The sequence below is a fragment of the Heterodontus francisci genome, chromosome 5 (genome assembly GCF_036365525.1).
Source record: "Heterodontus francisci isolate sHetFra1 chromosome 5, sHetFra1.hap1, whole genome shotgun sequence".
Classification (NCBI taxonomy): domain Eukaryota; kingdom Metazoa; phylum Chordata; class Chondrichthyes; order Heterodontiformes; family Heterodontidae; genus Heterodontus; species Heterodontus francisci.
The window spans coordinates 87068897-87094613 of record NC_090375.1 but is presented as its reverse complement, the minus strand read 5'-3'; the positions used below and the strand labels follow the sequence as shown (position 1 = coordinate 87094613).

The following is a 25717-nucleotide window of genomic DNA, read 5'->3' as shown; positions in this document are numbered from 1 at the left end:
CCCTTGGTCTTTCCCTAACTAGTGGAGAAGCTACTACCTTCACTCCGGCTAAATTATTCCCCAGGAGTAGGCAAATTCCGTATATAGGCAAACTATGGACAACAGTTCCAGATATTAGGTCACACTCCAGGTGCATCCGATTCTAAGGTACATGTACATACTCCCTGTCAATGCAATTCACGAAACCTTCGCATTCAATGTGCTCTCTGGTGGAAATGTTGTGCCTTTCCCCAGCAAAAGAGTTTGGGCGGCTCCTGTATTCCTGGGTATAACTATTCATTTACCTGCCTCACTTTTTTTTTTATTCATTCAGGGATGTGGGCGTCGATGGCTAGGCCAGCATTTATTGCCCAACCCCAATTGCCCTCGAGAAGGTGGTAGTGAGCTGCCTTCTTGAACCGCTGCATTCCATTTGGGGTAGGTACACCCACAGTGCTGTTAGGAAGGGAGTTCCAGGATTTTGCCCAGCGACAGTGAAGAAACAGCGATATAGTTCCAAGTCAGGATGGTGTGTGACTTGGAAGGGAACTTGCAGGTGGTGGTGTTCCCATGCATTTGCTGCCCTTGTCCTTCTAGTTGGTAGAGGTCGCGGGTTTGGAAGGTGCTGTCTAAGGAGCCTTGGTGCATTGCTGCAGTGCATCTTGTAGATGGTACACACTGCTGCCATTGTGTGTCGGTGGTGGAGGGAGTGAATGTTTGTAAATGGGGTGCCAATCAAGCAGGCTGCTTTGTCCTGGATGGTGTCGAGCTTCTTGAGTGTTGTTGGAGCTGCACCCATCCAGGCAAGTGGAGTGTATTCCATCACACTCCTGACTTGTGCCTTGTAGATGGTGGACAGGCTTTGGGGAGTCAGGAGGTGAGTTACTCGCCGCAGGATTCCCAGCCTCTGACCTGCTCTTGTAGCCACTGTATTTATGTGACTATTCCAGTTCAGTTTCTGGTCAGTGGTGGCCCCTAGGATGTTGATAATGGGGGATTCAGCAATGGTAATGCCGTTGAATGTCAAGGGAAGATGGTTAGATTCTCTCTTGTTGGAGATGGTCATTGCCTGGCACTTGTGTGGCACGAATGTTACTTGCCACTTATTAGCCCAAGCCTGGATATTGTCCAGGTCTTGCTGCATTTCTACACGGACTGCTTCAGTATCTGAGGAGTCACTAATGGTGCTGAACATTGTGCAATCATTAGCGAACATCCCTACTTCTGACCTTATGATTGAAGGTAGGTCATTGATGAAGCAGCTGAAGATGGTTGGGCCTAGGACACTACCCTGAGAAACTCCTGCAGTGATGTCCTGGAGCTCAGATGATTGACCTCCAACAAGCACAACCATCTTCCTTTGCGCTAGGTAGGACTCCAGCCAGCGGAGGGTTTTCCCCGATTCCCGCTGACCTCAGTTTTGCTAGGGCTCCTTGATGCCATACTCGGTCAAATGCTGTCTTGATGTCAAGGGCGGTCACTCTCACCTCACCTCTTCAGTTCAGCTCTTTTGTCCATGTTTGAACCAAGGCTGTAATGAGGTCAAGAGCTGAGTGGCCCTGGCGGAACCCAAACTGAGCGTCACTGAGCAGGTTATTGCTAAGCAAGTGCCGCTTGATGGCCCTGTTGATGACACGTTCAATCACTTTACTGATGAATGAGAGCAGGCTGATGGGGCGGTAACTGGCCAGGTTGGACTTGTCCTGCTTTTTGTGTACAGGACATACCTGGGCAATTTTCCACATTGCAGGGTAGATGCCAGTGTTGTAGCTGTACTGGAACAGCTTGGCTAGGGGCGCGGCAGGTTCTGGAGCACAGGTCTTCAGTACTATTGCAGGAATATTGTCAGGGTCCATAGCTTTTGCAGCATCCAGTGCCTTCAGTCGTTTCTTGATATCACGCGGAGTGAATCGAATTGGCTGAAGTCTGGCATCTGTGATGCTGGGGACTTCAGGAGGAGGCAGAGATGGATCATCAACTTGGCACTTCTGGCTGAAGATTGTTGCAAATGCTTCAGCCTTATCTTTTGCACTGATGTGCTGGGCTCCCCCATCATTGAGGCTGGGGATATTTGTGGAGCCACCTCCTCCAGTTAGTTGTTTAACTGTCCACCACCATTCACTGGATGTGGCAGGACTGCAGAGCTTAGATCTGATGCGTTGGATATGGGATCGCTTGGCTCTGTCTATCGCATGCTGCTTGCGCCCTTTGGCACGCAGATAGTCCTGTGTTGTAGCTTCACCAGGTTGACACCTCATTGAGGTAAGCCTGGTGCTGCGCCTGGCATGCCCTCCTGCCCACTTCATTAAACCAAGGTTGGTCTCCTGGCTTGATGGTAATGTAGAGTGGGGGATATGCTGGGCCATGAGGTCACAGATTGTGGTTGAGTACAATTCTGCTGTTGATGGCTCACAGCGCCTCATGGAGGCCCAGTTTTGCACTGCTAGATCTGTTCGTAATCTATCCCATTTAGCATGGTGGTCGTGCCACACAACACAATGGACGGTATCGTCAATGTGAAGGAGGGACTTCATCTCCACAAGGACTGCGCGGTGGTCACTCCTACCAATACTGTCATGGACAGAAGCATCTGCGGCAGGCAGATTGGTGAGGACGAGGTCAAGTATGTTTTTCCCTCGTGTTGGTTCCCTCACCACCTGCTGCAGACCCAGTCTAGCAGCTATGTCCTTTAGGACTTGGCCAACACGGTCAGTAGTGGTGCTACCGAGCCACTCTTGGTGATTAACATTGAAGTCCCCCACCCAGAGTACATTTTGTGCCCTTGCCACCCTCAGTGCTTCCTCCAAGTGGTGTTCAACATGGAGGAGTACTGAGTCATGAGCTGGGGGGGGGCAGTAGGTGGTAATCAGTAGGAGGTTACCTTGCCCATGTTTGACCTGATGCCATGAGACTTCATGGGGTCCGGAGTCAATGTTGAGGACTCCCAGGGCAACTCCCTCCCTACTGTATACCACTGTGCCACCACCTCTTGAGGGATAAGGAGTTACTTTTTCTTTTGATAAGAATTCCCTATAACTCTTAGCTATCTTGCTCCCGTCCCCTGCACTCAGTGGTTTTTGTATTTGGCCTCACAGCTGCAGTCAGAGCTACAGCCTGATCTGTCGCACTCTCGGTCAGGGCCCCTTTCTCTGCATTGGCCTTGTGTACACCAATAAGTCCCATAGGTTTACCCCCCAACTTCTCGCATTCTGCACGGAGGTGTCCAACCTAGTGACAATGGCAACAGTTTGGCTTTCGGACCTCACTTCCACCCTCAGCATCTTCCTTTCTAGCCTGAGGTTGTGATCCCGGGGCGTTCCCAGCTGGCCCTTCTTTTCCCCGGCCACTTACCTTCCTTTCACCCTCACACCTTCAATCCTCCTCAGGGTGACAAAGGGTTTCGGATTGTAAACAAGCTCGTAATCATCAGCAATCTCAACTACCTGCCTGGCTGTTGAAACCTTCTAGTTCTCTATGTGGGTTCCTACTGATGGAGGGAGTGAATTTTTAAATTCTTCCGGGAGAATTATTTCCCGAAGGTTCTCATAAGCTGCCTCTACCTTTAGTGCCCGCATCCAACGATCAAAGCTAATTTGCTTTACCCTTCCAAATTCTATACAAGTCTGCCCAGCCATCTCCAGAGGTTCCGAAATTCCTGCCTGCAAGCTTCAGGGACTAACTCATAGCAGCGAGAATACCTTTTTTGCCATCTTTAATCTGCAGAAGCCTCCTCAGAAAGCATAGCATAAACTTCATGAGCTCTGTCGATCAACCTACTTTGCATGAGCAATGTCTCATTTTCTTTAGGCCACCTCATCTGTTTAGCTATCTTGTCAAAAGAAATGAAAAATGCTTCTACGTCCCTTTCCTCAAACTTCAGGAGGGCTTGCACAAATTTAATTAGCTCTCCACTGGATCCTGGGTTGAAGTCAGGTCTTTCCGCACCCGAATTTTCATCAGGGTCAAGGACACCCTTTTGTTTTAGTTCTCGCTTTTTATTTTAACTGGAATATCCTTTCATGCTCCCTTTCTTTTCTTTCTCTTGCCGCTCTTTCTCCCTTTGAAATGCCCTTTCTCTCTCCTGCATCTCTTCTCTTACCCTTTGAAATGCCCTGTCTTTTTCCTTTTCTTCTCTTTTAAGTTCAAGTTTCTTCATTGTCAATTCTCTTTCCTGTTCAAGCTGTTTGAACTGCAACTGAATTCTAGCTAATTCAACTAACTACCATCGGGATTGTTAGGAAGTCTGTAAAGCCTTCAAGTGGCATCCAACTATTTGACTTTGGAGCTCCTCTCCAAAACAAATAACTTCCTTCCAGATCATGGCAGTCTAAGTTTTTTTTATTCCTTTGAAACAACTGTAAACCAAAGTCCCTTTTTTTCCCCCAGTTAACCAATTTTATGGATGTTTGTGCGTGTACATGAGGAATAGGGAAAAATAAGGAGCTTTAATATTTCAATTCACATATATATATCTATTTATTTCATTATTGGTTAAGGCTTGGTTTTATCAAAACGGTTAATTTTGTTGTTGATTAAAAAAACCTGGTTGGTGTACTTTAGACAAATAGAGTATCTAATTGGCTGTTTCGGTAAGTGGGAAAATTTATTGATATGCTGTGACCTGTGGAGAAATGGGAGTGAATTAACAGTGCACTCCACCCACCTTGGTCATAACAAATGTAACACGATGTAACGTCAATCACTTTTTGTCATATTCCTCTGTTGTACCTTATATCTTTCACTGCTTTTTCTTCATACAATCATCAGCAATCACATTCTCTCTGAAGCAAAGCTGATTTTTCACTGCCTTCCTCTCCATAACCCTTTGCTCCTTTCAGTCAGCTATTTTATTCACTTTTTTTTCTAGAGCCACACTGAAGACCATTTCCTATGGAGCAAAACAAATCTCATTGCATTTTCTATTGCCACAGCTGCACCAAATTACATTTTCCTCTGTACAATCACACTATTTTCAAGTCTTTGCACAAAATAAAATGGGCTTTCATGCTGACTGCGGATCAGTAATTGCACATTCAAAACAGAAGGCAAGGGATGACATGGTGATATGGCACATTGTGGAGCAGCACGCTGTCAATGTAGTGAGATTCAGGGCTGATTTTCCCACTTCTCCAGGCTCCCAATTTCAGTGCCTTTTGGCTGCAGTGCAACGAAGCTCAGTCCAGGTACAGTAGCCACAACTCCAGCTATTATCAACTACAACAGCATTGCAGTGCCCTGCAGTTAAATTTACACACCAATATTTAGCAAATGCATGGTAATTACTCCATGTAGCAGCATTCTCTTCCCTGTAATTCCTAAGGTTCAAGCCACACTCCAAGATTTGAGCACATAATCCAGACTGCCACCTCAGTGCTGAAATACTCCCTTGTTGAAGGTGCCACCTTTCAGATGAGACTGGAACACTATCTGTCCAGGTGAATGCAATGAGATCCTATTCCATAACTTGAAGAAAAGTTGGAAATAAAAAAGGAAACATAACGTGGTCCCACAAAATGCCAACAATGTGTATAAGATACATTGCTGTATCTACGTTAATTACTTAATGTTTTTTAAATACGATGTTTTTGTTCAGGCATATAAATAGGAACTTCTGTCTTTCTGCTTGTAATTTAATCTCTCTTGTCTTCCACTCCATCACAGACCTTTCCTTTTGTTCTTTTGCAACCCCCCTGAACCTTTCCCTGTACTTGCTTAAAACTTGTAACATCACTTACATTTTCCAGTTCTGAGAAGAATCATTGAGCTGAAATGTTAACTTTTTCTCCCTCCACAGATGCTGCCTGACCTGTTGAGTATTTCCAGCATTTTCTGTTTTTATTTCAGATTTCCGGTATCCGCAGTATGTTATTTTTCCTTCAAATTTTGCTTTCAATTTTGAAAACATTTTTGTTAGCTCTGCATTTGGTGTTAAGAGCATTTACATTTCAATTGTAAAATCTACTTCCAACATGAATTACGTCCTTGCATCCTTCAGCGAAAAAAAATCTCGAAGTCCCAGCTCACCAATCCCATTTAATTCAATCACTGACATCTGTCACTGTCTACAACACCCTGCCATCAAAAACACAAATAATCAAACAGTAAATGCAAAAAAGAACTAAGCGTGATAAACACTTAGGTTCGCATACACATTAAAAGAGCAACACGCATTCGTTAAAGGATAAGCATAAATTACATGGTATCCACCTTCATGGCTTGCAATTTTATCTCAATATTCCTTCTATAAGGGATTGGGTTATCCTGTCAATTAACAAATGATATCATGGCTCTACTAATATTATGTAGGAGGAAATTGCTTATTTCTAATTAACAGCGTAACAACCCATTTGGTTTAAGAATGCAGACTGGTTTACAATGTTGAGCAATTTAAAGCAGTTTCTCATCTGGAGTGCCAATAAATTCTTCAGATAATGATGTTTTTGAACAGTAACCAACCGGACAACAATATTCTATCAAGATAACAACTAAGCAAGCAATTGTTCGCAAGTCAGAGCCTTAATTTACAGAAATTTATAAGAATTCCTGTACGCGTGAAAGACAACCACCAGAACTCCATGTGAGCAAGCAGCTAGAACAAAATATTCTGCCTCTAGCTAACAGTAATCAGTGAATGGATTATTTTGCACCATAGTTTTCAAAGCGAGTTAAAGCCAAAAGACGTTCTTTTTTAAGTCCATTTAGCTTGAACTCTATTATGTTCATTCAAATCTATCTGAATTTTTTTTTTATTCTTTCATCGGATGTGGGCGTCACTGGCAAGGCCAGCATTTGTTGCCACTCACTAACTGCCCTTGAGAAAGTGGTGGTGAGCTGCCTTCTTGAACCGCTGCAGTCCATCTGGTGCGGGTACACCAACAGTGCTGTTAGGAAGGGAGTTCCAGGATTTTGATCTAGAGACAGTGAAGGAATGGCAATATCGTTCCAAGTCAGGATTGGTGTTGCTCTTACAGGTGCTGGTGTTGCCATGCATTTGCTGCCCTTGCCCTTCTAGGTGGATGAGGTCATGAGTTTGGAAGGTGCTGTTGAAGGAGGCACGGCGAGTTGCTACAGTGCATCTTTTCGATGGTACATATTGCTGCTACCGTGTGTCAGTGGTGAAGGGAGTGAATGTTGAAGGTTGTGAATGGAGTGCCGATCAAGCAGGCTGCTTCCTCTTGGATGGCGTCAAGCTTCTTAGTGTTGTTGGAGCTGTACTCATCGAGGCAAATGGAGAGTATTCTATCACACTCCTGACTTGTGTCTTGTAGATGGTGGACAGTCTTTGGGGAGTCAGGAGGTGGGTGACTCGGCACAGAATTCCAGCCTCTGACCTGCTCTTGTAGCCACACTATTTATGTGGCTGCTCCTGTTCATTATCTGGTCAATGGTAGCCCCCAAGATGTTGATAGGCAGGATTCAGCGATGGTAATGCCGCTGAACATCAAGGGGAGATGGTTAGATTCTCTTTTCTTGGAGATCATCATTGCCTTGCACGAATGTTACTTGCCACTTATCAGCCCAAGCCTAAATATTCTCCAGGTCTTGCTGCAAATGGACACGGACTGCTTCAACATATGAGGAGTTGCAAATGGTACCGAACATTGTGCAATCGTCAGCGAACATCCTCGCTTTTGTCCTGATAGTGGAAGGAAGGTGATTGATGAAGCAGCTGAAGATGGTTGGGTTGCGTACACTATCCTGAGCAACTCCTGCAGCAATGTCTTGGGGCTGAGATGATTGGCCTCCTACAACCACAACCATCATCCTTTGTGCTAGGTATGACTCCAACCAGTGGAGAGTTTTCCCCTTGATTGCCATTTACTTCAGTTTGGCTAGAGCTCCTTCATGTCACACTCCATCAAATGCTGCCTTGATATCCAGGGCAATCACTCTCACCTCTGGAGTTCAGCTCTTTTGTCCACGTTTGGACCAAGGCTGTAATGAGGTCAGGAGCCGAGTGCCCCTGGCAGAGCCCAAACTGAGCTTCCGGTAAGGTTATTGCTGTTAAAGTGGCACTTGATAGCACTGTCAACTTCACCTTCCATTACTTTGCTGATGAATGAGAATAGACTGATGGGGCGGTAATTGGCCGGAGTGGATTTGTTCTGCTTTTTGTGGAGAGGTGTTACGGCCAGGTGAGAAAGGGGTCGAGGATTTCCTCTCAGCCTTCACCTGGTCTTACCATAACAGGGTTTAATTTTAAACATACCATTTTTTTTTTTTTTAAGTTCCCCCTTAGTGAATCCTTGTTCACTAACTTCCAAATATAAGGCAAAGAAGCTAGCCAAACAGGTTTTCTTAGTTTTAAAGAAAAAAGGTTGAACTTTATTAAACTTAAACTAATTCGGTTAACTCCTACAGATATGCGACACACCCAAGCTAGCATGCATATCTGTTACACACATGCCGATAGAAACAAAAAAAAGAGAAATAAAGTGGAAAAGTTTGAGGCAATATATGATGATGATTTTGGTTACTGTTCTTCGAACACGCTCTAAAGTCCTTGATTGTAGGTAGGTCTTGCTTTTTGTTGGGGCCCAGTATTCTTCTTAAACCTTGTTCGATGTAGGAGACTTTTCTCTCAAAGCTCATATGTCCTCAGTTGGTCCAGAGGCTTGTGAGAAAGAGATGGGAGCAGACAGGAAAGGTCTTCTGACTCCAGGAGCTAACAGTATTTTCCTTCAGACTCTTTGTACAATTCAGAAAAACCCAGGTTGCCAAGCAGGTTAGTCATGTGACTAGCTGGTCTGACCACGTCGGTTTGTGGATTCTCTTGTCTGAGACGACCCTGGAATGTCTCTTCTTATACAGGATACTGGTGCTCAAAGTCCATTGTGGGTTAAATTGGAGCAGGGAATAACCCCTTTGTCACTCCAAGGACTGCCTGTTAGTATGCAAAAATGTTATTCCAGCCAAGTGTCTGGTGATTTTTTTTTAAAAACAAGTCCTTTCTCCACTCCAGTAACAGTTTAAAATCAATGTTCATATGACAAAATTAATATGTCTCATTCTTGGCAGGTGGGGCCTACATGACAAGAGGGTATACCTAGGCATTTTTCCACACTGTCGGGTAGATGCCGGTGTTGTAGCTGTACTGGAACAATTTGGCTAGGGGCACAGCATTTGAAGTCAAAATCTCAACTCACCTACAACTTTGACAAATATCAGCCAAAGTTTCTGCTACCTCCTGGTGTGTAAGGATCAGCTGGTCACTGGATAAACTCAATGACTAGTTGTTCAATGATAGCATAATGCTTCATTTTTACTATTTAGTTGGCTGAGCCAGACAGAAAAGTTAGAACAATGTTCTGTTCTAACCATGGACCAAAATATAATCAAATTCTCAATTATTTCCATAACAGTGACATGAAGCATTTTGGATGCTTTTACAACTATTGCTATTCTGAGTTAGCTGAAGTTGACGAGCACTTTAGTGCTGCAAACTGACTTCAGAATTAAGTCAAGGATACCCACCTCTATTATCATACAACTATGTATTGAGATTTTTTCCTTACTTCAAATCAGTTTTTTAAAATCTTGATTCATAGAATCTCACTGAAAAGATGACCATTTACCCCATCGTACCTGTGCCAGCTCTCTGACCGAGCTAATCAATTAGCCCCGCTCCCCTTCTCTTTCCCCATAGCTTTGCAATTTTTTCCATTTCAAGTGAACGTCCAATTCTCCTTTGAAAATTACAATTGAATTTGCTTTCACCACTCTTGTTCTCTGACTATCTTATTAAGGATATGGTACTAAAATAGATATCACCACCCCCACCCCCACCCCCCCCACCATAATGCTTTGCCTTGCGACTCTGCTTGTTTTGAGATTACTTTTTTCCTATTATCTCCTTTTAGCCCCTTTTATCTCATTACGGCTTTTATATTCCACCCAGTGGACTCTTTCCCTTTTCTCTCAATGGGATTTGCAGAGTTCACGTTTCTTTTAACTTGGCATCCTTCCATCTGCGAGAGATGATGGAAATGCAGCCTCAGAACTTCGGTGAGGTCAGATGAGATCATCTGCTGCACTTCTTTTGATGGCACAACAAGCCGATTCAAGAAAGGCAAAGTCTTCCACAAGTGGCACACATGAAGTTGCCCCTTGTCAGTGGTGTGGGATGGTCTCTGCTGGTGCCTTGTTTGCAGGGCTGGCTTTTGCTTTGGAACTTCTGAAACCACATGTTGTCACGTGTCAAATCCCTGCCCACAGCTGGTGTTGCCATTTGATTCGTCAGAGTTTCCCACTTGTCCTAATTGATGTTGAGGGCTTTCGTGTCTCTGATGGAATCCTTGAATCGGAGCTTAGGGTGCCCTGCTGGTCTCTTGGCATGTGCTACCCCCCCCGCCTTTTAACATATCCTTGGGGATACATCTTCCATCCTGTGCACATGCCCAAGCCAGCGAAGCTTCTTTGCTTGATTAGCACCAGCATGCCTAGCATGTTTGTCCTAGAAAGGTCTGTTTCATAGGTGACTTTGTCTTTCCATGTGATGCAGACGATGCATCATTGACACCAAAGATGTAAGTTATTGAGCCTTTATTCTTGGTAGTTCTAAGTTGTCCAGGCTTCGCTGTGATAGAGCCATGTCCTGAGGATACAGGTCTTGTAACTAAGCATCGTGATCCTTCAGGTCAGTGTGTGGTTTGTCCATGCAGGTTTCGTTCGTCAGCCAAAGTTGATGGCTGCCTTTCCAATGCGTGTGCTCAGCTCTTCATCAAGAGACAAGTTGTCTGTCACTGTAGATCCAAGGTCAAAGAATCTGCTGACTGCTTCCAACAGTCTATTGTTGAGTCTGATCACAGGCGGAGAAACAACACCCTGCCCCATAACTACAGTTTTCTTGACACTGATAGTGAGGGAGAACATGACACGAGCATGGGAAAGACAATCCACGAGCCTTTGGAGCTGGTCTTCTGTCCAGACAACTAGTGCAGCATTATCACCATAAAGCGTTCTCTGATCAGGATGTGTCGCACTTTCGTCTTGACTTTCAATCTTGACAGGTTAAGGAGTTTCCTATCTGGTCGTCTGTGGAGTTACACACCTTCCATGTCGGCAGGGTAAGCACAGGTCAGGAAGACAGAAAAAAAGATATAAAACAAAGCAGGAGCTAAGACGCAGCCTTGTTTCACCCCATTCTTAATCTCAAATCTGTCAGAGGTGGAGCCGTCGAACTGAATGGCGCTGCACATGTTATCATGGAAAGACCATATGAGACTGTGAAGCTTGGGAGGACAGCCAATTTTCTCTAGTATCCGGTAGAGGCCCATCCTGCTCACAATGGCAAATGCTTTTGGGAGATCCACAAAACCAAGATAGTGGTATTGGCTGCTCACTGCACTTCTCTTGAAGCTGACAGAGAGAAGATCATGTCTACCGTGGATCTGCCTGCTCTGAAGCCACATTGTGCCTCCAGGTATATTCTGCTGAATAGTTGTTGCAGCCTCGTTAGAATGACTCTCGCAAAGGCCTTCCTAGCGATACTGAGTAGTGAAATGCCCAGGTAATTGTTGCAATCCCCTCAGTCGTCTTTGTTCTTGCAAAGATCATCACTGTATAGATCACGCATATCCTGTAGGAGAGCGCCTTCTCTCCAGCACAAAAGGAGATGGTCATGAAGGTAAAGGCAGAAGCTGGAGCTTTCCATACTTGAGTAGCTCAGCTGGTATTCTGTCCTTTCCAGGTAATTTCTTGGCTGCTAGTGAGTCAATGGCTTTTACAAACTCAAGTCATGAGGGTTCTCCATCAAGCTCATACATGACAGATGCATGACAATCAAGCACAGGCAGAGAGATATCCGTCTCACGTGAATTTATTTCAAAGTAGTCCTTTATCCAGCGGGACATTTGATTGCTCCTGTAGGTGAGTACTTCCCCATCTGTGGATTTCAAAGGAGTAACTCTGATGACTGTGGCGCCAAGTGCTCTTTTGATATTGTCATACATAGTGTGAAGGTTACCAATGTCAATAAGAGTTTGCACTTCTTTGCATAGTTTGATCCAATACTTGTTGGCATAGTACCTTGCTGTCTTCTGCATAACTGCCTTGGCCAGCACAAGATTTTAATGTGCTTTCGGGTTAGGAGACAGGTTACAACAGAAATATTTCTCTTGTTATCAGCTTTAACCATAAAGAACCCCAAGATTCTGTTACACATTGTAGTAACTTGTGCTTCTTCATCTCTGACTATAAAAATGCTAAAGAAGGAACATGTTTCCTGGACTGATGTAATAAGTAGTGATGAGCTGCAGGTGGTCCTTAAAACACTGAGGCAGATTTTCAACTTGTCACTTGGTTGCAAAACTGCTGTTGCATATCAGCAATCTATTATGGAAACCATCAGCTTTTGTTTCCATTGAAATCACTGTATCAGGCTAAAATCACAGCCAAGCAGCAAGTTGAAAATTTATCCCCCATATATAATTATGTAAAGCTACAGAATAAACCTGGAATACTTTTGAATCACCAGATTAATTCATGCTCTTTTTGTTGCAGTCATGATAAGAGACCAAAATGATGAAAAAAGAGCAACTGATGCTTTATGTCTTGCACAGCTTACAAATGTAAATTTAAAACTTTTAAAAGCGATGTGATTTGCTTTGTTTGAATGATAGTCCATCCCCTACAGACAAGAGGCCATGTTCAGAAACTGAGATTTACTAACAACATGTTTTGTAGATAATGAAAATCTGCTTTGTACTTCATAACATTGTGTGTGGGGTAAAGGATTTAAAAAAAACAAAAAATCCAATCAGTATACCATCTCGTGCAGATCAGTGGATTCCCACCAGAGATTGCAATATAGCGAACCAAGCATGTGATTTGTTTGACATCTTTAACTGCAGGAGTGAAGCTTTCATTGCGGCGGGGGGGGGGGGAAGTGGAGAGTGTGTAGGAGTGGCTGGTGGAGGAGGGGCTTGTTGCAAGTGTTGCCCAAAATCCAAAATTAAACTACATTCTTGAAATAAAACCCCAGAAATTGTGTGTAACACAGATTTTCCAATTGTATTTAAGAGATGTCTATTTTTGGATCAATTTATCTACTCTAGCAGCTATCATGACAAATCCTTGAAGTGCAAGTATATGTAAAAGAACATTACCAATTGTGATGCCATTGCTGCAGGTTTATTGAGAAGTAATGTGAAATCATTTTAGTTCTGTTTTACAATATATCCTAACTTATAATGTAATTCTGCAATTCTTGCCAACCCAATTTATTTCAATCTATATAAAAGTTTAATCAAGTCATTTTCCCACGAGGGGTTAAAGCTGTTATTTTGAGTACCAACTTATCTCTAGCCTCTATCAATTAGTTCAATCCTGCTCACTTCACCTTGCCACTTGGCCAGTGATTTTCCCCATCTTCTATATCAAAACTGAATTTCATAGATCCTTCCCAGATCCTAACTTGTGCAACATCGACCCGTGTCACAAGATTTTTCAAAATATTACATTTATTTGTAATTCCAAACAAAACGTTACTTGTCTAATTTTAAATGAAAAACTTTTGTAGCCAAGTAGTGAAATTCTCGATTCCTCCACCCACCGACATCTCAAGTCTGGTATACCATAATCTATTACAAATAAGTCAGATAGGAAATGAAATGTTAGTAAGTTAAGCTCCAAGGAATCTGTATAAAAAGACAAAAGCTGAGCCAAGTTCTGCATCAAATTGCATATCCAGAAAGAATTCATCAAGGACTGATCATTGACAACCAATAACAGGAATCATGCTGAACAAACTGCTTGCCATTCTCAAGCAATTACTCTGGTAGGTGACTTACATCACAAGAAGAACCAAGTGTCTAAGTACAAGACACCAGCAGCAATGGGATAACTGACCAGGGCCTCAATTTTTGATAGTATTTATTGAGAGAGGAATAATAGCCACAAATGAACTAGCTAAAGCATCATATAGGAACTAGGTTCAGACTCATCTCAAGGTTTAAAACAATATTGAAAAAATAGAGGAAGAAAACTGAACTCAGGTCAGAGCGGACTTTTTGAAGGATTCTTTTCCATTTTTCTTGTATCATTCAGGCTTGTAAAAGATGCTACAAGTTGCTTCCCACAATTGAGAACAGTATTCAAGTCTGCAATTAATCTATTCTTTGTAATTAACTTCGTTGTTGGGGGGAGTGAAAAGATGTTTGGTAAGAGAAAAATCAAGCTTCTTGGCAATAGTTTTAATAATGAAGAACAGGACAGTTGTCAATGACAGAAGAGAAAGAATTGAAGTGCAAATCCATAAAACAGCATTTAAGTAGCACACAAAGGAGATCATATGAAACATGTGGAATGAATGGCAGCTGTTATACATCCATCTCAGGATGATAGTTTTTCCATTTAGTCTGAAGAAAAACAACAAATTGGTTAGAATATAAGAAAATGGGGCACCATCAATTAGTTATTGCAACTGTAATGCAGTACTTAAGTTTTAAGTTCCAACTAACTTTAAATACTTAACAGTATAGCTTTTAAACTGAAGCTCTGGTTACACCGACTGATGGTTATAATTTTTTTTTAAAAAGATGACCAAGCTAGACTACAATCAACAAATCAATTTCCTCTGACATCCCTTGCATCCTTACTACATCCTGCCTCCACTGTGTACAGCTGCAATAAATAACAATTTCTGGCAACTTTCCTGGTACCTGAAAATGCAGTGCAGGTTACACCATACAATCCTTCAGTTGCCCATGAGTTGAGTTGCAAATCCTTTCTTCTCCAAAATTTCAATTTATTTTTCAGTCACTTTTTAACAGTATCAAAACCAAGCAATTTTGGATCATCATGCCTTTATGTAACAGATGGCTTACCATCATTCAGGTCCTGGAGTAGGTTTTCTTGACAGGAGAAGTCTAGCTTCACTTGGATATTCACTGTGAAAATAGCAACCTTCCCAGATTCAAGTGGAAATTGTGCCAGCAATTCTTCCAAATTCCAGCTCAGAAAGTCACCGTACAGCTTTTCTGTGAATGACAACAGAACTCGATTCATGAACCATTAATATATCATACTACCTCACCAAATTGAATGAACTCCAGCCAATAATTGATGAGGGGAATATGCTGTTTTGATTTCAAATTAATCTAAATTTCTGCATTTTAAAATCAATTCATTTCAATGTCAGATTGCTGCGCAGATAAGTTAACACTTTAAAAAAAAATATAGATTTGAATTTGGAAACTTAGGAAATTGATATGAATTGGGGATTTGGATTCAGAGATCAAAAATCAATCCTAGATGAAACAGTGCTAAATTCAAATTAATTTTTTTTTATTCTTTCATGGAATGTGGGCATCGCAGGCCAGGCCAGCATTTATTGCCCATCCCCAATTGCCCTTGAACTGAGTGGCTTGCTAGGCCATTTCGAGGGCATGTAAGAGTCAACCACATTGCTGTGGATCTGGAGTCACATGTCGGCAGCAGATTTCCTTCCCTAAAGGGTTTTTACAACAATCGACAATGGTTTCATGGCCATCATTAGACTAGCTTTTTATTAATTGAATTCAAATTCCACCTTCTACTGTGGTGAGATTTGAACCCATGTCCCCAGAGCAATACCTGGGTCTCTGGGTTACTAGTCCAGTGACAATACCAGTATGCCACCGGTATATGAAATATATCTATCTCCTTCTTGAATATATTTAATGATTAGGCCTCCACTGCCTTCTGCAGGAAAGAATTCCACAGGTTCACCACCCTCTGAGCGAAGAAATTGCTTCTCATCTCGGTTCTAAATGGCATAACCCGTATCTGGAGACTGTGACCCTTGGTTCTGGACTCCCCAGCCATCGGGAACATCCTCCCTGCATCTAGCCTGTCTAGTTTTGTTAGAATTTTATAGGTTTCTATGAGATCCCTTCTCATTCTTCTTAACTCGAGTGAATATAGGCCTAGTCGACCCAATCTCTCCTCATACATCAATCCTGCCATCTCAAGAATCAGCCTAGTAAATCTTCTTTGCACTCCCTCCATGGCAAGAACATCCTTCCTCCGATAAGGAGACCAGAACTGCACACAATACTCCAGATGTGGTCTCACCAAAGCCCTGCATAACTACACTAAGATTATAATTATTGGGATCAATAATTGTTTTAAATTGTTATGAGAATGAGAATATGCATGCAGTCCAACTTAATGATGTAATTGGATATGCCATAAAGGTTGTTTTGGATCTGTACAGAGATTAAGATAGCACTTAATCTGTAGAGATAGTGCTAAATTTGTCCACTGCTGCATGACTGTAAAACAAAACCAGAAGTCAAGTCACAATATCTTGCTGTTTTCTGACTGTGAAGGAGACGAGCTTTTCTACTTTATTCTTAGCAACTAATTTACCAGTCATTTTCAAGATCTATATTGTATCCAATAAAAAAAATTACATAACTTACATCATGGTAGAGACTTTAAAACTGATCTGGTGCAGAGAACAACACAGTCTCTGAGGTTAGATTTTTAATATATAAAATATACAGTGTGCACACATAAAGGGTTAGCACATGATATGTACTTAGCAAAAATCCTGACAAGGTTTGTGGTCAACGCTTCATGTTCAGCATTTGCAAAGTTAATTCCGATGTCAACATTTATAATTGTATTTCCTGCATAAACTTTAGTTTTGGATTTCCTATTTAGTTGTAAAGGTCCATCACTGGCAGCATGTCCCCTGTAAATCTCCTACCCTAAGGAACCTCTGAAGGAGTGAGACTTTGCACTTGTAAGATTGAATTTTAAGGGCCAGAGGGGTGGTTTGACAGTAATTTTCAATTATCACTCCTTTAAAAATTCACTTGATGCTCAATGCATCAGCCAAAACATTTTCTGGCATCTGAAGTGGGGAATGAGTGGGCGAGTACCCAAGCTCACACCATTACATTTATTTCAGTGCCGAGTCTATTGACGAGGATGGTTACAGCAAAAGCTGTCGAGGAGTGAGCTATCGCCAACAGCAACTTCCAGATTTTGCCATTTAAATGTGCACACCGGATGTTATTTTCCATTTTCTCCTTTATAAGTGAGCACTGATAGCCTCACTATTGTTCTCCAAGCAAAATCCAGGTCAAAACCTTTAGAGGATACCCATGTGAATGGAAGCAGGGGCAGAGGAGGTAGGCTAACATATCTTTTTTTTATTGATTTCTTTTTGTATCTGGAGCCTGGAAGAGCAAGGAATGATTCCCAAAGGGGCTGCATTTCAATTTTTAAAAAATTTATGTTGATCTCCCATGGCATTGTGCCATGCAAGTGCAGAGTTGTAACACTCAACTACAAACAACATATAAAAGTTAATATTTTAGATTATATGCTATCTGAAGTTCGTGGGGTGGGATGCTTGAAGCATTTCATCAGCAAATTACTTCAAATCTTTCCCTTAAATATATACATAAATAAAATATAAAATAGGCTCAAAATCCACTGAAGTCATATTGCCTTTTGACCTTTATATTTTTAATTCTTTCATGGGATGTGTGCATTGCTGGCAAAGCCAGCATTCCTTGCCCATCCCTAATTGCCCTTGACAATTGAGTGGGTTGCTCGGCCATTTCAGAGGGCAGTTAAGAGTCAAGCTCTTGTAAGAATTTTCAAGGATCCATTGTAAAGTGAAATCACTTTTAAAGGAACTGGAAAAGTGATACAAGGATTTTTCTTCAAACAAGTCACTCAAATAATTCACAAAAATACAATTAACATGCAAGTTAGCTATAAATAAATCAAAAATATCTAAATTAATTGTTCAAATTTCACACAATTTAATTGCATTTAATTATATGCAATTATATCACAGAATCACAGAATAATACAGTGCAGAAGAGGTCCTTCGGCCCATCGAGTCTGCACCGATGCATTAAAACACCTAACCTGTCTACCTAATCCCATTTGCCAGCACTTGGCCCATAGCCCTGAATGTTATGACGTGCCAAGTCCTCATCCAGCTACTTTTTAAAGGATGTGAGGCATCTACCACCCTGCCAGGCAGGGCATTCCAGACCGTCACCACCCTCTGGGTAAAAAAGTTCTTCCTCAAGTCCCCCTTAAACCTCCCACCCCTCACCTTAAACGTGTGACCCCTCCTAACTGACCCTTCAACTAAGGGGAACAGCTGCTCCCTATCCATCCTGTCCATGCCCCTCAATCTTGTACACCTCAATCAGGTCACCCCTCAGTCTTCTCTGCTCCAGTGAAAACAACCCAAGCCTATCCAACCTCACTTTATAGCTTAAATGTTCCATCCCAGGCAACATCCTGGTGAATCGCCTCTGCACCCCCTCCAATGCAATCACATCCTTCCTATAATGTGGTGGCCAGAATTGCACACAGTACTCCAGCTGTGGCCTTACCAAAGTTCTGTACAACTCCAAATATGCAATTTATTTTCTGTTTACCAATAAGCCAAAACTCCCATATAAAATATTATTTAATAGAAGCAAATAAAAATACATGGCAGTGAAATCAAAACCAAGTGCATTCTTCAAGTTAAGTGGGATTGGAAGGCAAGGGTACTCAGATGCAACTTGGTTCCCATCTTGACATTTTAAATTATGTCCTTATTTTTTACATGTTTCTACTATTAATTCCTATGTTCATATTTATAATGGAAGCTGCCTCGAAATTTATTATGCTGCAATTATATCCAACTTCCAATGGAAGTTTTGTCGTGATGTTTTTACACCCTCTGGCCAGCTGTTACGTGGCAATGCCTCCAAAGGTGAGAGTATGTGATTACAGTGTGATGAGTTTGCTTAAGTAGTTTCCATTATAAATATGGAAAGTGGATTTTATGATGGAAAAAGTTAACTTTATTGCATGCAGAGAGCTTTTTTTTTTTAAATATAGAGATAACAGCAGCTGTAGCTTGCTTGAAAGCAGTACCATACCCCATTTGACACATGATTATAGAATCATAGAAAGTTTAAGGCACAGATATGATGTGACATAGGTGTTCACAATAATTGCCTACTACAATTGAAATTAATTTAGTAATTTATAACATTAATATTGATACAAGAATTATTTAAATCTAGGCTCTCTGTGCATCTATATAAACAAGCTTGAACTGGATTTTGTTGGAGATTTGCCACACTATGGCCAAGTATTACATTACATTGCATTTATTTCTAGTTAAAGTGAAGGAATCTTGATTTTCTTGCTTTATGGTACTCCTCTAATCCTGACTGAAGACTACTGTTCAGAGCACAGTAAATGTTGTCAAATACTCTAACTGTTGTTTGCTTGTTTAAGTTGACAGAAAGAACAAGCTGTACGCAGAAATCTGCATCCCTGGCCTGTTATGCTCTTTCTCAGAGCCATTTCTTTAAAGTTGGTCTGTTATGCTGCTTTACACGGAGCTTCCTGAAGATATGCAGTTGCTGAGGAGGCCCAAATGGAACTCAACATCTTGTCTTGGACATACATCACTATTCTTTAATGGATACTTGTTCTATACAGTCGAAGTCCATTCCCAGTGGAATCATGCATGTACCATCACAAGGACTGCAAAAGTTCAAGAAGGCCTACTGTAACCAGCTCCTTCCTCTTAGGGCAACTCAGGATGAGCAATAAACGTGGCTTTGTCCATATTACAAGAACAAAAAATAACCCCGAACCAATGTGACACAATAGGCTTTTGTGGTGAAATTTCTCCTGGTAGACAAAGTTTATCAGGGTTTTCCAATATGGACTGCCAAGTGGAAATCACCAACCTGAAATTTCTCAAGGTGTACAACAAAACCAGAGTCACGTGTTGCACCATGTAGAGTACAGTCAAGGGCTCTAGCCCTTGACAGACAGGGCCAATTCTGAGTCTGCTCAAGTTGTTTTTACTTGGTCTTGGTTGTACTGCAAACATTAAATCACTGTAAATTCAAACTAATGAATTGTATATGAATTGCTTTTGAGATATTCTTGGAACACGATAAAGTGCAATACAAAGAGAAGTCTTTTTGTGGAATGAATTGCAATTTTCCATATTCAAAAATGAGTGTTGCTCCTTTAGTTAAGGGTCCTGTTTACCAGAAAAGAAAATCAACAATTTTAATTTTAGGTAGATGGAAATGAGAAAATGCATTAACTGAAGATGTTCATAAAGCCAATCACATACCATATATACTGAGACAAGTGTTGCAGAGCTAAATTCTGACATACGCTTCACAAAGCCAAAAAGTGGAAAATATTTTTCCAGTAAAATTCATCTATATTATCCAGATTATAGGTCTGTGCAAAATATTCTACACACAGATACCTCTGGCCTTGAAAGGCCAGCTATCCTTGAACATTTGGAAAAACATTTGAAATAACCCTTCTGAAGAAAAGTACTCTTGGAGATACAGGTAAAAGAAATAGTGGGGCAGTATACAGATCATCAAAACCTAAATAGATTTTTTAAGTATGGCCAACTTTCATCTGCCGAAGCAGGCAGGAATCCTTGTGGAGCTATAAAACCAATTATCATTGTTGATAATTCTTCAGCCGTTTATCCATGAAAATGATTTAGGCCAAAGCGGTTTTGGACAGAACCTTGACTGAAAAGGGAATATTTCCCACAGACGGCCCAAAGTCAGTTGACTGTTCATAGACAAATAAGTGACTTAAACACAAGGCAACCAGTTATCTTGGACAAATCACAAACAATAGCTCATTTGTGAGCAATGTCTCAGTGACTCGGGAAACATCTAGCACTTTAGTGTGGACAAATTTCTTGGACATCTGCCAGTCTGTAAAGGGAAATTTTTTAAGAACCAAAACGAACACTAGAAGATAGTCAATGCAAGCAGCATGAAGGCAGCAAATGTAGGCAGCAGCAGGCTGCAAAACAGCAACAACTTACATTTATGTAGCACCGTGAGCATAGTAAAATTTCCCATTGCACTTCACAAGAGCATTATCAAACAATATTTGACAAGCCACATAAGGAGATATTGGTCAAAGAGATAGGTTTTAGGGAATGTCTTAAAGGAGGTGGAACAGGCAGAGAGGCACAAAGGTTGAAGAAAGGAATTTCAGACATGAGGGCCCAGGCAGCTGACGGCATGGCTACAAAAGGTGGAGCGATTAAAATCAGGGATGAGCAACAGACCTGGACTGAAGGAGCATCAAGATCACAGAGGGTTGCAGGTCTGGAAGTGGTTAGAGAGATAGGGAGGGAGCTGTCATTGAGGGTTTTGAAAACAAGGATGAGAATTTTAAAATCGAGGCATTCGTAGACCAGCAGACAGTGTAGTTCCATGAGCACAGTGTAATGGGTGAATGGGAATACAGACAGCAGAGTTTTAGAACAGCACAAAATTTTTTTTAAAGAAAAACCTCTGCTCTGGATAGGGAGAGTCTGTGCGTTCACGTTAAGTAAATGAGCCCACCAAAGTGAGCTTGTGTGGACTTATTTATTTTTGTAGTGGAATGCAGAGATTGAATTGATTGTGCCAACTAACTTTCATGCTATTCAGCATTTGTAACATTTTTTCTACTGTAGAATCAAGCAGTTTACAAAGCATCCCAAATGTCACTTCGCCTCCTGTTAGCTTGATCCACCTTTAGAGTTTTATGAAGTTACACACGTTATGAAACAGGGATCTGGACAAGATTACAAAGGAGTTTTGTGACAACCTCAACACTACACTAGAAAATAGACAACAATGGGAGTCAACTTCCACAAAAAAGGTAGGCAGCCAGGCTGCATAAGTGAGCAAGTGAAACCACCATAGCCTATTAAATATTTATGCAGACCCTAATTCATAATGTGCATGCATGACTCTGTTCGTGTTTTTACTTAGGGGAACAGATAGTTCAAGAGTTTCACCAACTCCTTGGTAGTCCTCTTTAAGTCTTAGTTTCTCCATAGAAGTCATGGTGGTAAATTATAGACTATTCTATAAGAATAGGAACGTTTGGGTATGGTAGCATAATAGTTATATTACTGGACAAGTAATTCAGAAGCCTGGACTGATGATCTGGAGGCCTGAGTATAAATTCTACAACAGCAGTTAGGGACTTTAAATTTGGTTAACTAAATAAAATCTGGAATACAAAGCTCAGTAATGGTGACCATTGAACTACTGGATTGTTGTAAAAATACATCTGGTCACTAATGTCCACAAGGGGAGGAAATCTGCAGTCTTTACCCAGTCTGGTCAAAATGTGACTCCAGACCCACAGCAATTTGGTTGACTCTTAACTGCCCTCTGAAATGGCCTAGTAAGCCTTTCAGCTGCATCAAATCGCTACAGAAAAGTCAAACAATTAAAGCAACCAACCACCCAGCATCAACCTTGGCAGTGAACATGACAAAGACACACCCTGCCTAGTCCTCCTCATTAACATCTGGAGACTCGTGACAAAATTGGGAGAACTGTCCCAAACACTAGTCAAGCAACTGACTGTTACAGACCTACACACAGAATCACACCTTTCAGCTAAAGTCCCAGACTCCTCTGTCACCATCCCTGGGTATGGCCTGTCCCACCAACAGGACAGACGCACCAGAGGTGGTGACACAGTGGTATACTGTCAGAAGACCCTGGGAGTCCTCAAGATCAAGTCTGGGTCTCATGAAGTCTAACTGCATCAGGTCAAACACGGGCAAGAAAACCTCCTGTTGATTACCACCTATAACCTCCCTCAACTGACGAATTAGTACTCCATGTTGAACACCACTTGGAAGAAGCACTGAGGGAACCAAGAGCACAGAGTGCACTCTAGGAGGGGGACTTGAATCTCTGTCACCAAAAGTGGGCTGGCAGCACCATTACTGACTGAGCTGGCTGAGTCCCGAAGGACAGATACCAGAATGGGCTTGCAGTAGGTGGTGAGAGAACGAACAGAATGGAAAAACCTACTTGACATCACCAGTCCACCTGCCACAGATCCATTTGTCCATGAAATCAGAAATGACCACTGCATAGTCCTTGTGGAGAAAAAGTATCATCTTCAAAATGAGGAGACCCTCCATCGCGCTGTGCGACACTCCACCGTGCTAAATGAGATGGCTTTAGAACAGATCAAGCAATTCAAATCAAGGCATCCATGAGGTGCTGTGGACCATCAGTAGCAGCAGAATTCAATCACAATTTGTAACTTCATGGCTGAGCATATCCCTCACTCTACCATTACCATCAAGTCAGGGGACCAACCCTGGTCCAATTATGAGCTAAGGAAAGCATGCCAGGAGCAGCACCAGGCATACCTAAAAATGAGCTGATTACAAGGAAGTGACAAAGTTGATTGATGAGGGAAGGGCTGTAGATGTCATATACATGGACTTCAGTAAGGAGTTTGATAAGGTTCCCCATGGTAGGCTGATGGAGAAAGTGAAGTCGCATGGGGTCCAGGGTGTACTAGCTAGATGGATAAAGAACTGGCTGGGCAACAGGAGACAGAGAATAGCAGTGGAAGGAAGTTTCTCAAAATGGAGACGTGTGACCAGTGGTGTTCCACAGGGATCCGTGCTGGGACCACTGTTGTTTGTGATATACATCAATGATTTGGAGGAAAGTATAGGTGGTCTGATTAGCAAGTTTGCAGACGACACTAAGATTGGTGGAGTAGCAGATAGTGAAGGGGACTGTCAGAGAATACAGCAGAATATAAATAGATTGGAGAGTTGGGCAGAGAAATGGCAGATGGAGTTCAATCCGGGCAAATGCGAGGTGATGCATTTTGGAAGATCCAATTCAAGAGTGAACTATACAGTAAATGGAAAAGTCCTGGGGAAAATTGATGTCCAGAGAGATTTGGGTGTTCAGGTCCATTGTTCCCTGAAGGTGGCAACGCAGGTCAATAGAGTGGTCAAGAAGGCATACGGCATGCTTTCCTTCATCGGACGGGGTATTGAGTACAAGAGTTGGCAGGTCATGTTACAGTTGTATCGGACTTTGGTTCGGCCACATTTGGAATACTGCGTGCAGTTCTGGTCGCCACATTACCAAAAGGATGTGGATGCTTTGGAGAGGGTGCAGAGGAGGTTCACCAGGATGTTGCCTGGTATGGAGGGCGCGAGCTATGAAGAGAGGTTGAGTAGATTAGGATTATTTTCATTAGAAAGACGGAGGTTGAGGGGGGACCTGATTGAGGTGTACAAAATCATGAGAGGTATAGACAGGTTGGATAGCAAGAAGCTTTTTCCCCCGGAGTGGGGGATTCAATTACTCGGGGTCACGAGTTCAAAGTGAGGGGAGAAAAGTTTAGGGGGGATATGCGTGGAAAGTTCTTTCCGCAGAGGGTGGTGGGTGCCTGGAACGCGTTGCCAGCGGAGGTGGTAGACGCGGGCACGATAGCGTCTTTTAAGATGTATCTAGACAGATACATGAATGGGCAGGAAGCAAAGAGATACAGACCCTTAGAAAATAGGCGACATGTTTAGATAGAGGATCTGGATCGGCGCAGGCTTGGAGGGCCGAAGGGCCTGTTCCTGTGCTGTAATTTTCTTTGTTTCTTACCTGGTGAAGCTACACCACCAAAATACACGTATGCTAAATGGCAGAAGTAGCATGCTTGGACAGAGCTAGACGATCCCACAACCAATAGATCAGTCAAAGCTTTGCAGTCCTGCTACATCTAATCAGGAATGGAGGTGGAACATTAAACTACTAACAGGAGGAGAAGGCTCCATTAACATCCCTGAAAGATGACAGAACCCAACACGTCAGTGCAAAAGACAAGGCTGAATCATTTGCAACCATCCTCAAGCCAGATGTGCAGAGCGGATGATCCATCTCTGTTTCCTCCTCAAGTCCCCACCATCACAGATGCCTGTCTTCAGCTAACTTGATTCACCCACAACACATCAAGAAACGGCTGGGGGTGTTAGATACAGCAAAGACGATGGACTCTGACAACATCCCAGCTGTAGTGCTAAAGAATTGTGATCTGGAACAAGCCTGGTCTCTAGCCAAACTGCTCCAGCACAGTTCTAACACAGTATCTACCAGACAATGTGGAAACTTGCCCAGGTATGTCAAATCTAGGACAAATCCAATCCAGCCAATTACAATTTCCATCAGTCCACTCTCAATCATCAAAGTAATGGAAGCTGTCATCAACTGTGCTATCATGCAGAATATACCTCACCAATAATCTGCTCACGATGCTCAGCTTGGGCTCTGCCAGGACCGCTCAGCTCCAAACCGCATTACAACCTTGGTCCATACATGGCCAAACGAGCTGAATTCCAGAGATGAGATGAGATGTCCTTGACAGCAAGGCAGCATTTGACCAAGTATGGCATCAAGGAGCCCAAATAAAATTGAATTAGAGTAAAAACTTCCCACTCGCTGGAGTCATATCTAACACAAAGGAAAATGTTTGTTGTTGCTGACAGGTGGTAAGGGGTGTGGGTGTTCACCTCCCAGCTGACTACAATTGTGTTTTGTTAAAATGTTGAGTTAGTCCCGGAGTGTTTTTTCGGGGTCAAATCAATAGACAAACAACAGGTTTTATCGCAGGTTTAAAAAAAACTATTTTTACTCAATTTCTAAAATGGCTGAGGCCTTACCCACCTACACATTCACTTGCACACGCATACACAAAAATAGATACATCAAGAGGAATATGTTAAGTGGTTTCAAGTGAGTTGGTGTTCGTGGTTCATGGTAAACCTGTTGAAACTTCTCAGAAGGACATTTTCTTTTAAAGTTGCAGGCCTGGATATTTTTAGCCTTGAACTTGTTGAGGCGTTGTAGATTTCTGGTGGTTAAGATTTCAGACTGAAGGTGGGAGTCACTTTCAGTTCTCTGCT

General features: G+C 42.2%; 1 protein-coding gene across 5 annotated transcripts in view; it reads right to left on the bottom strand.

Annotated features, from left to right (window-relative positions):
- Positions 1–25717, bottom strand: part of trappc9 (trafficking protein particle complex subunit 9) — a 1144460-nt gene that overhangs the window by 903236 nt on the left and 215507 nt on the right. For 4 of the 5 annotated variants that reach the window (XM_068031733.1, XM_068031736.1, XM_068031738.1 and 1 more), the window contains one exon: positions 14805–14957. The exons of the other annotated variant lie outside the window; for it this stretch is intronic. In XM_068031733.1, the coding sequence (XP_067887834.1) occupies positions 14805–14957 (153 nt within the window). The remainder of the gene's footprint in view (positions 1–14804; positions 14958–25717) is intronic. 5 annotated transcript variants of the gene reach the window in all.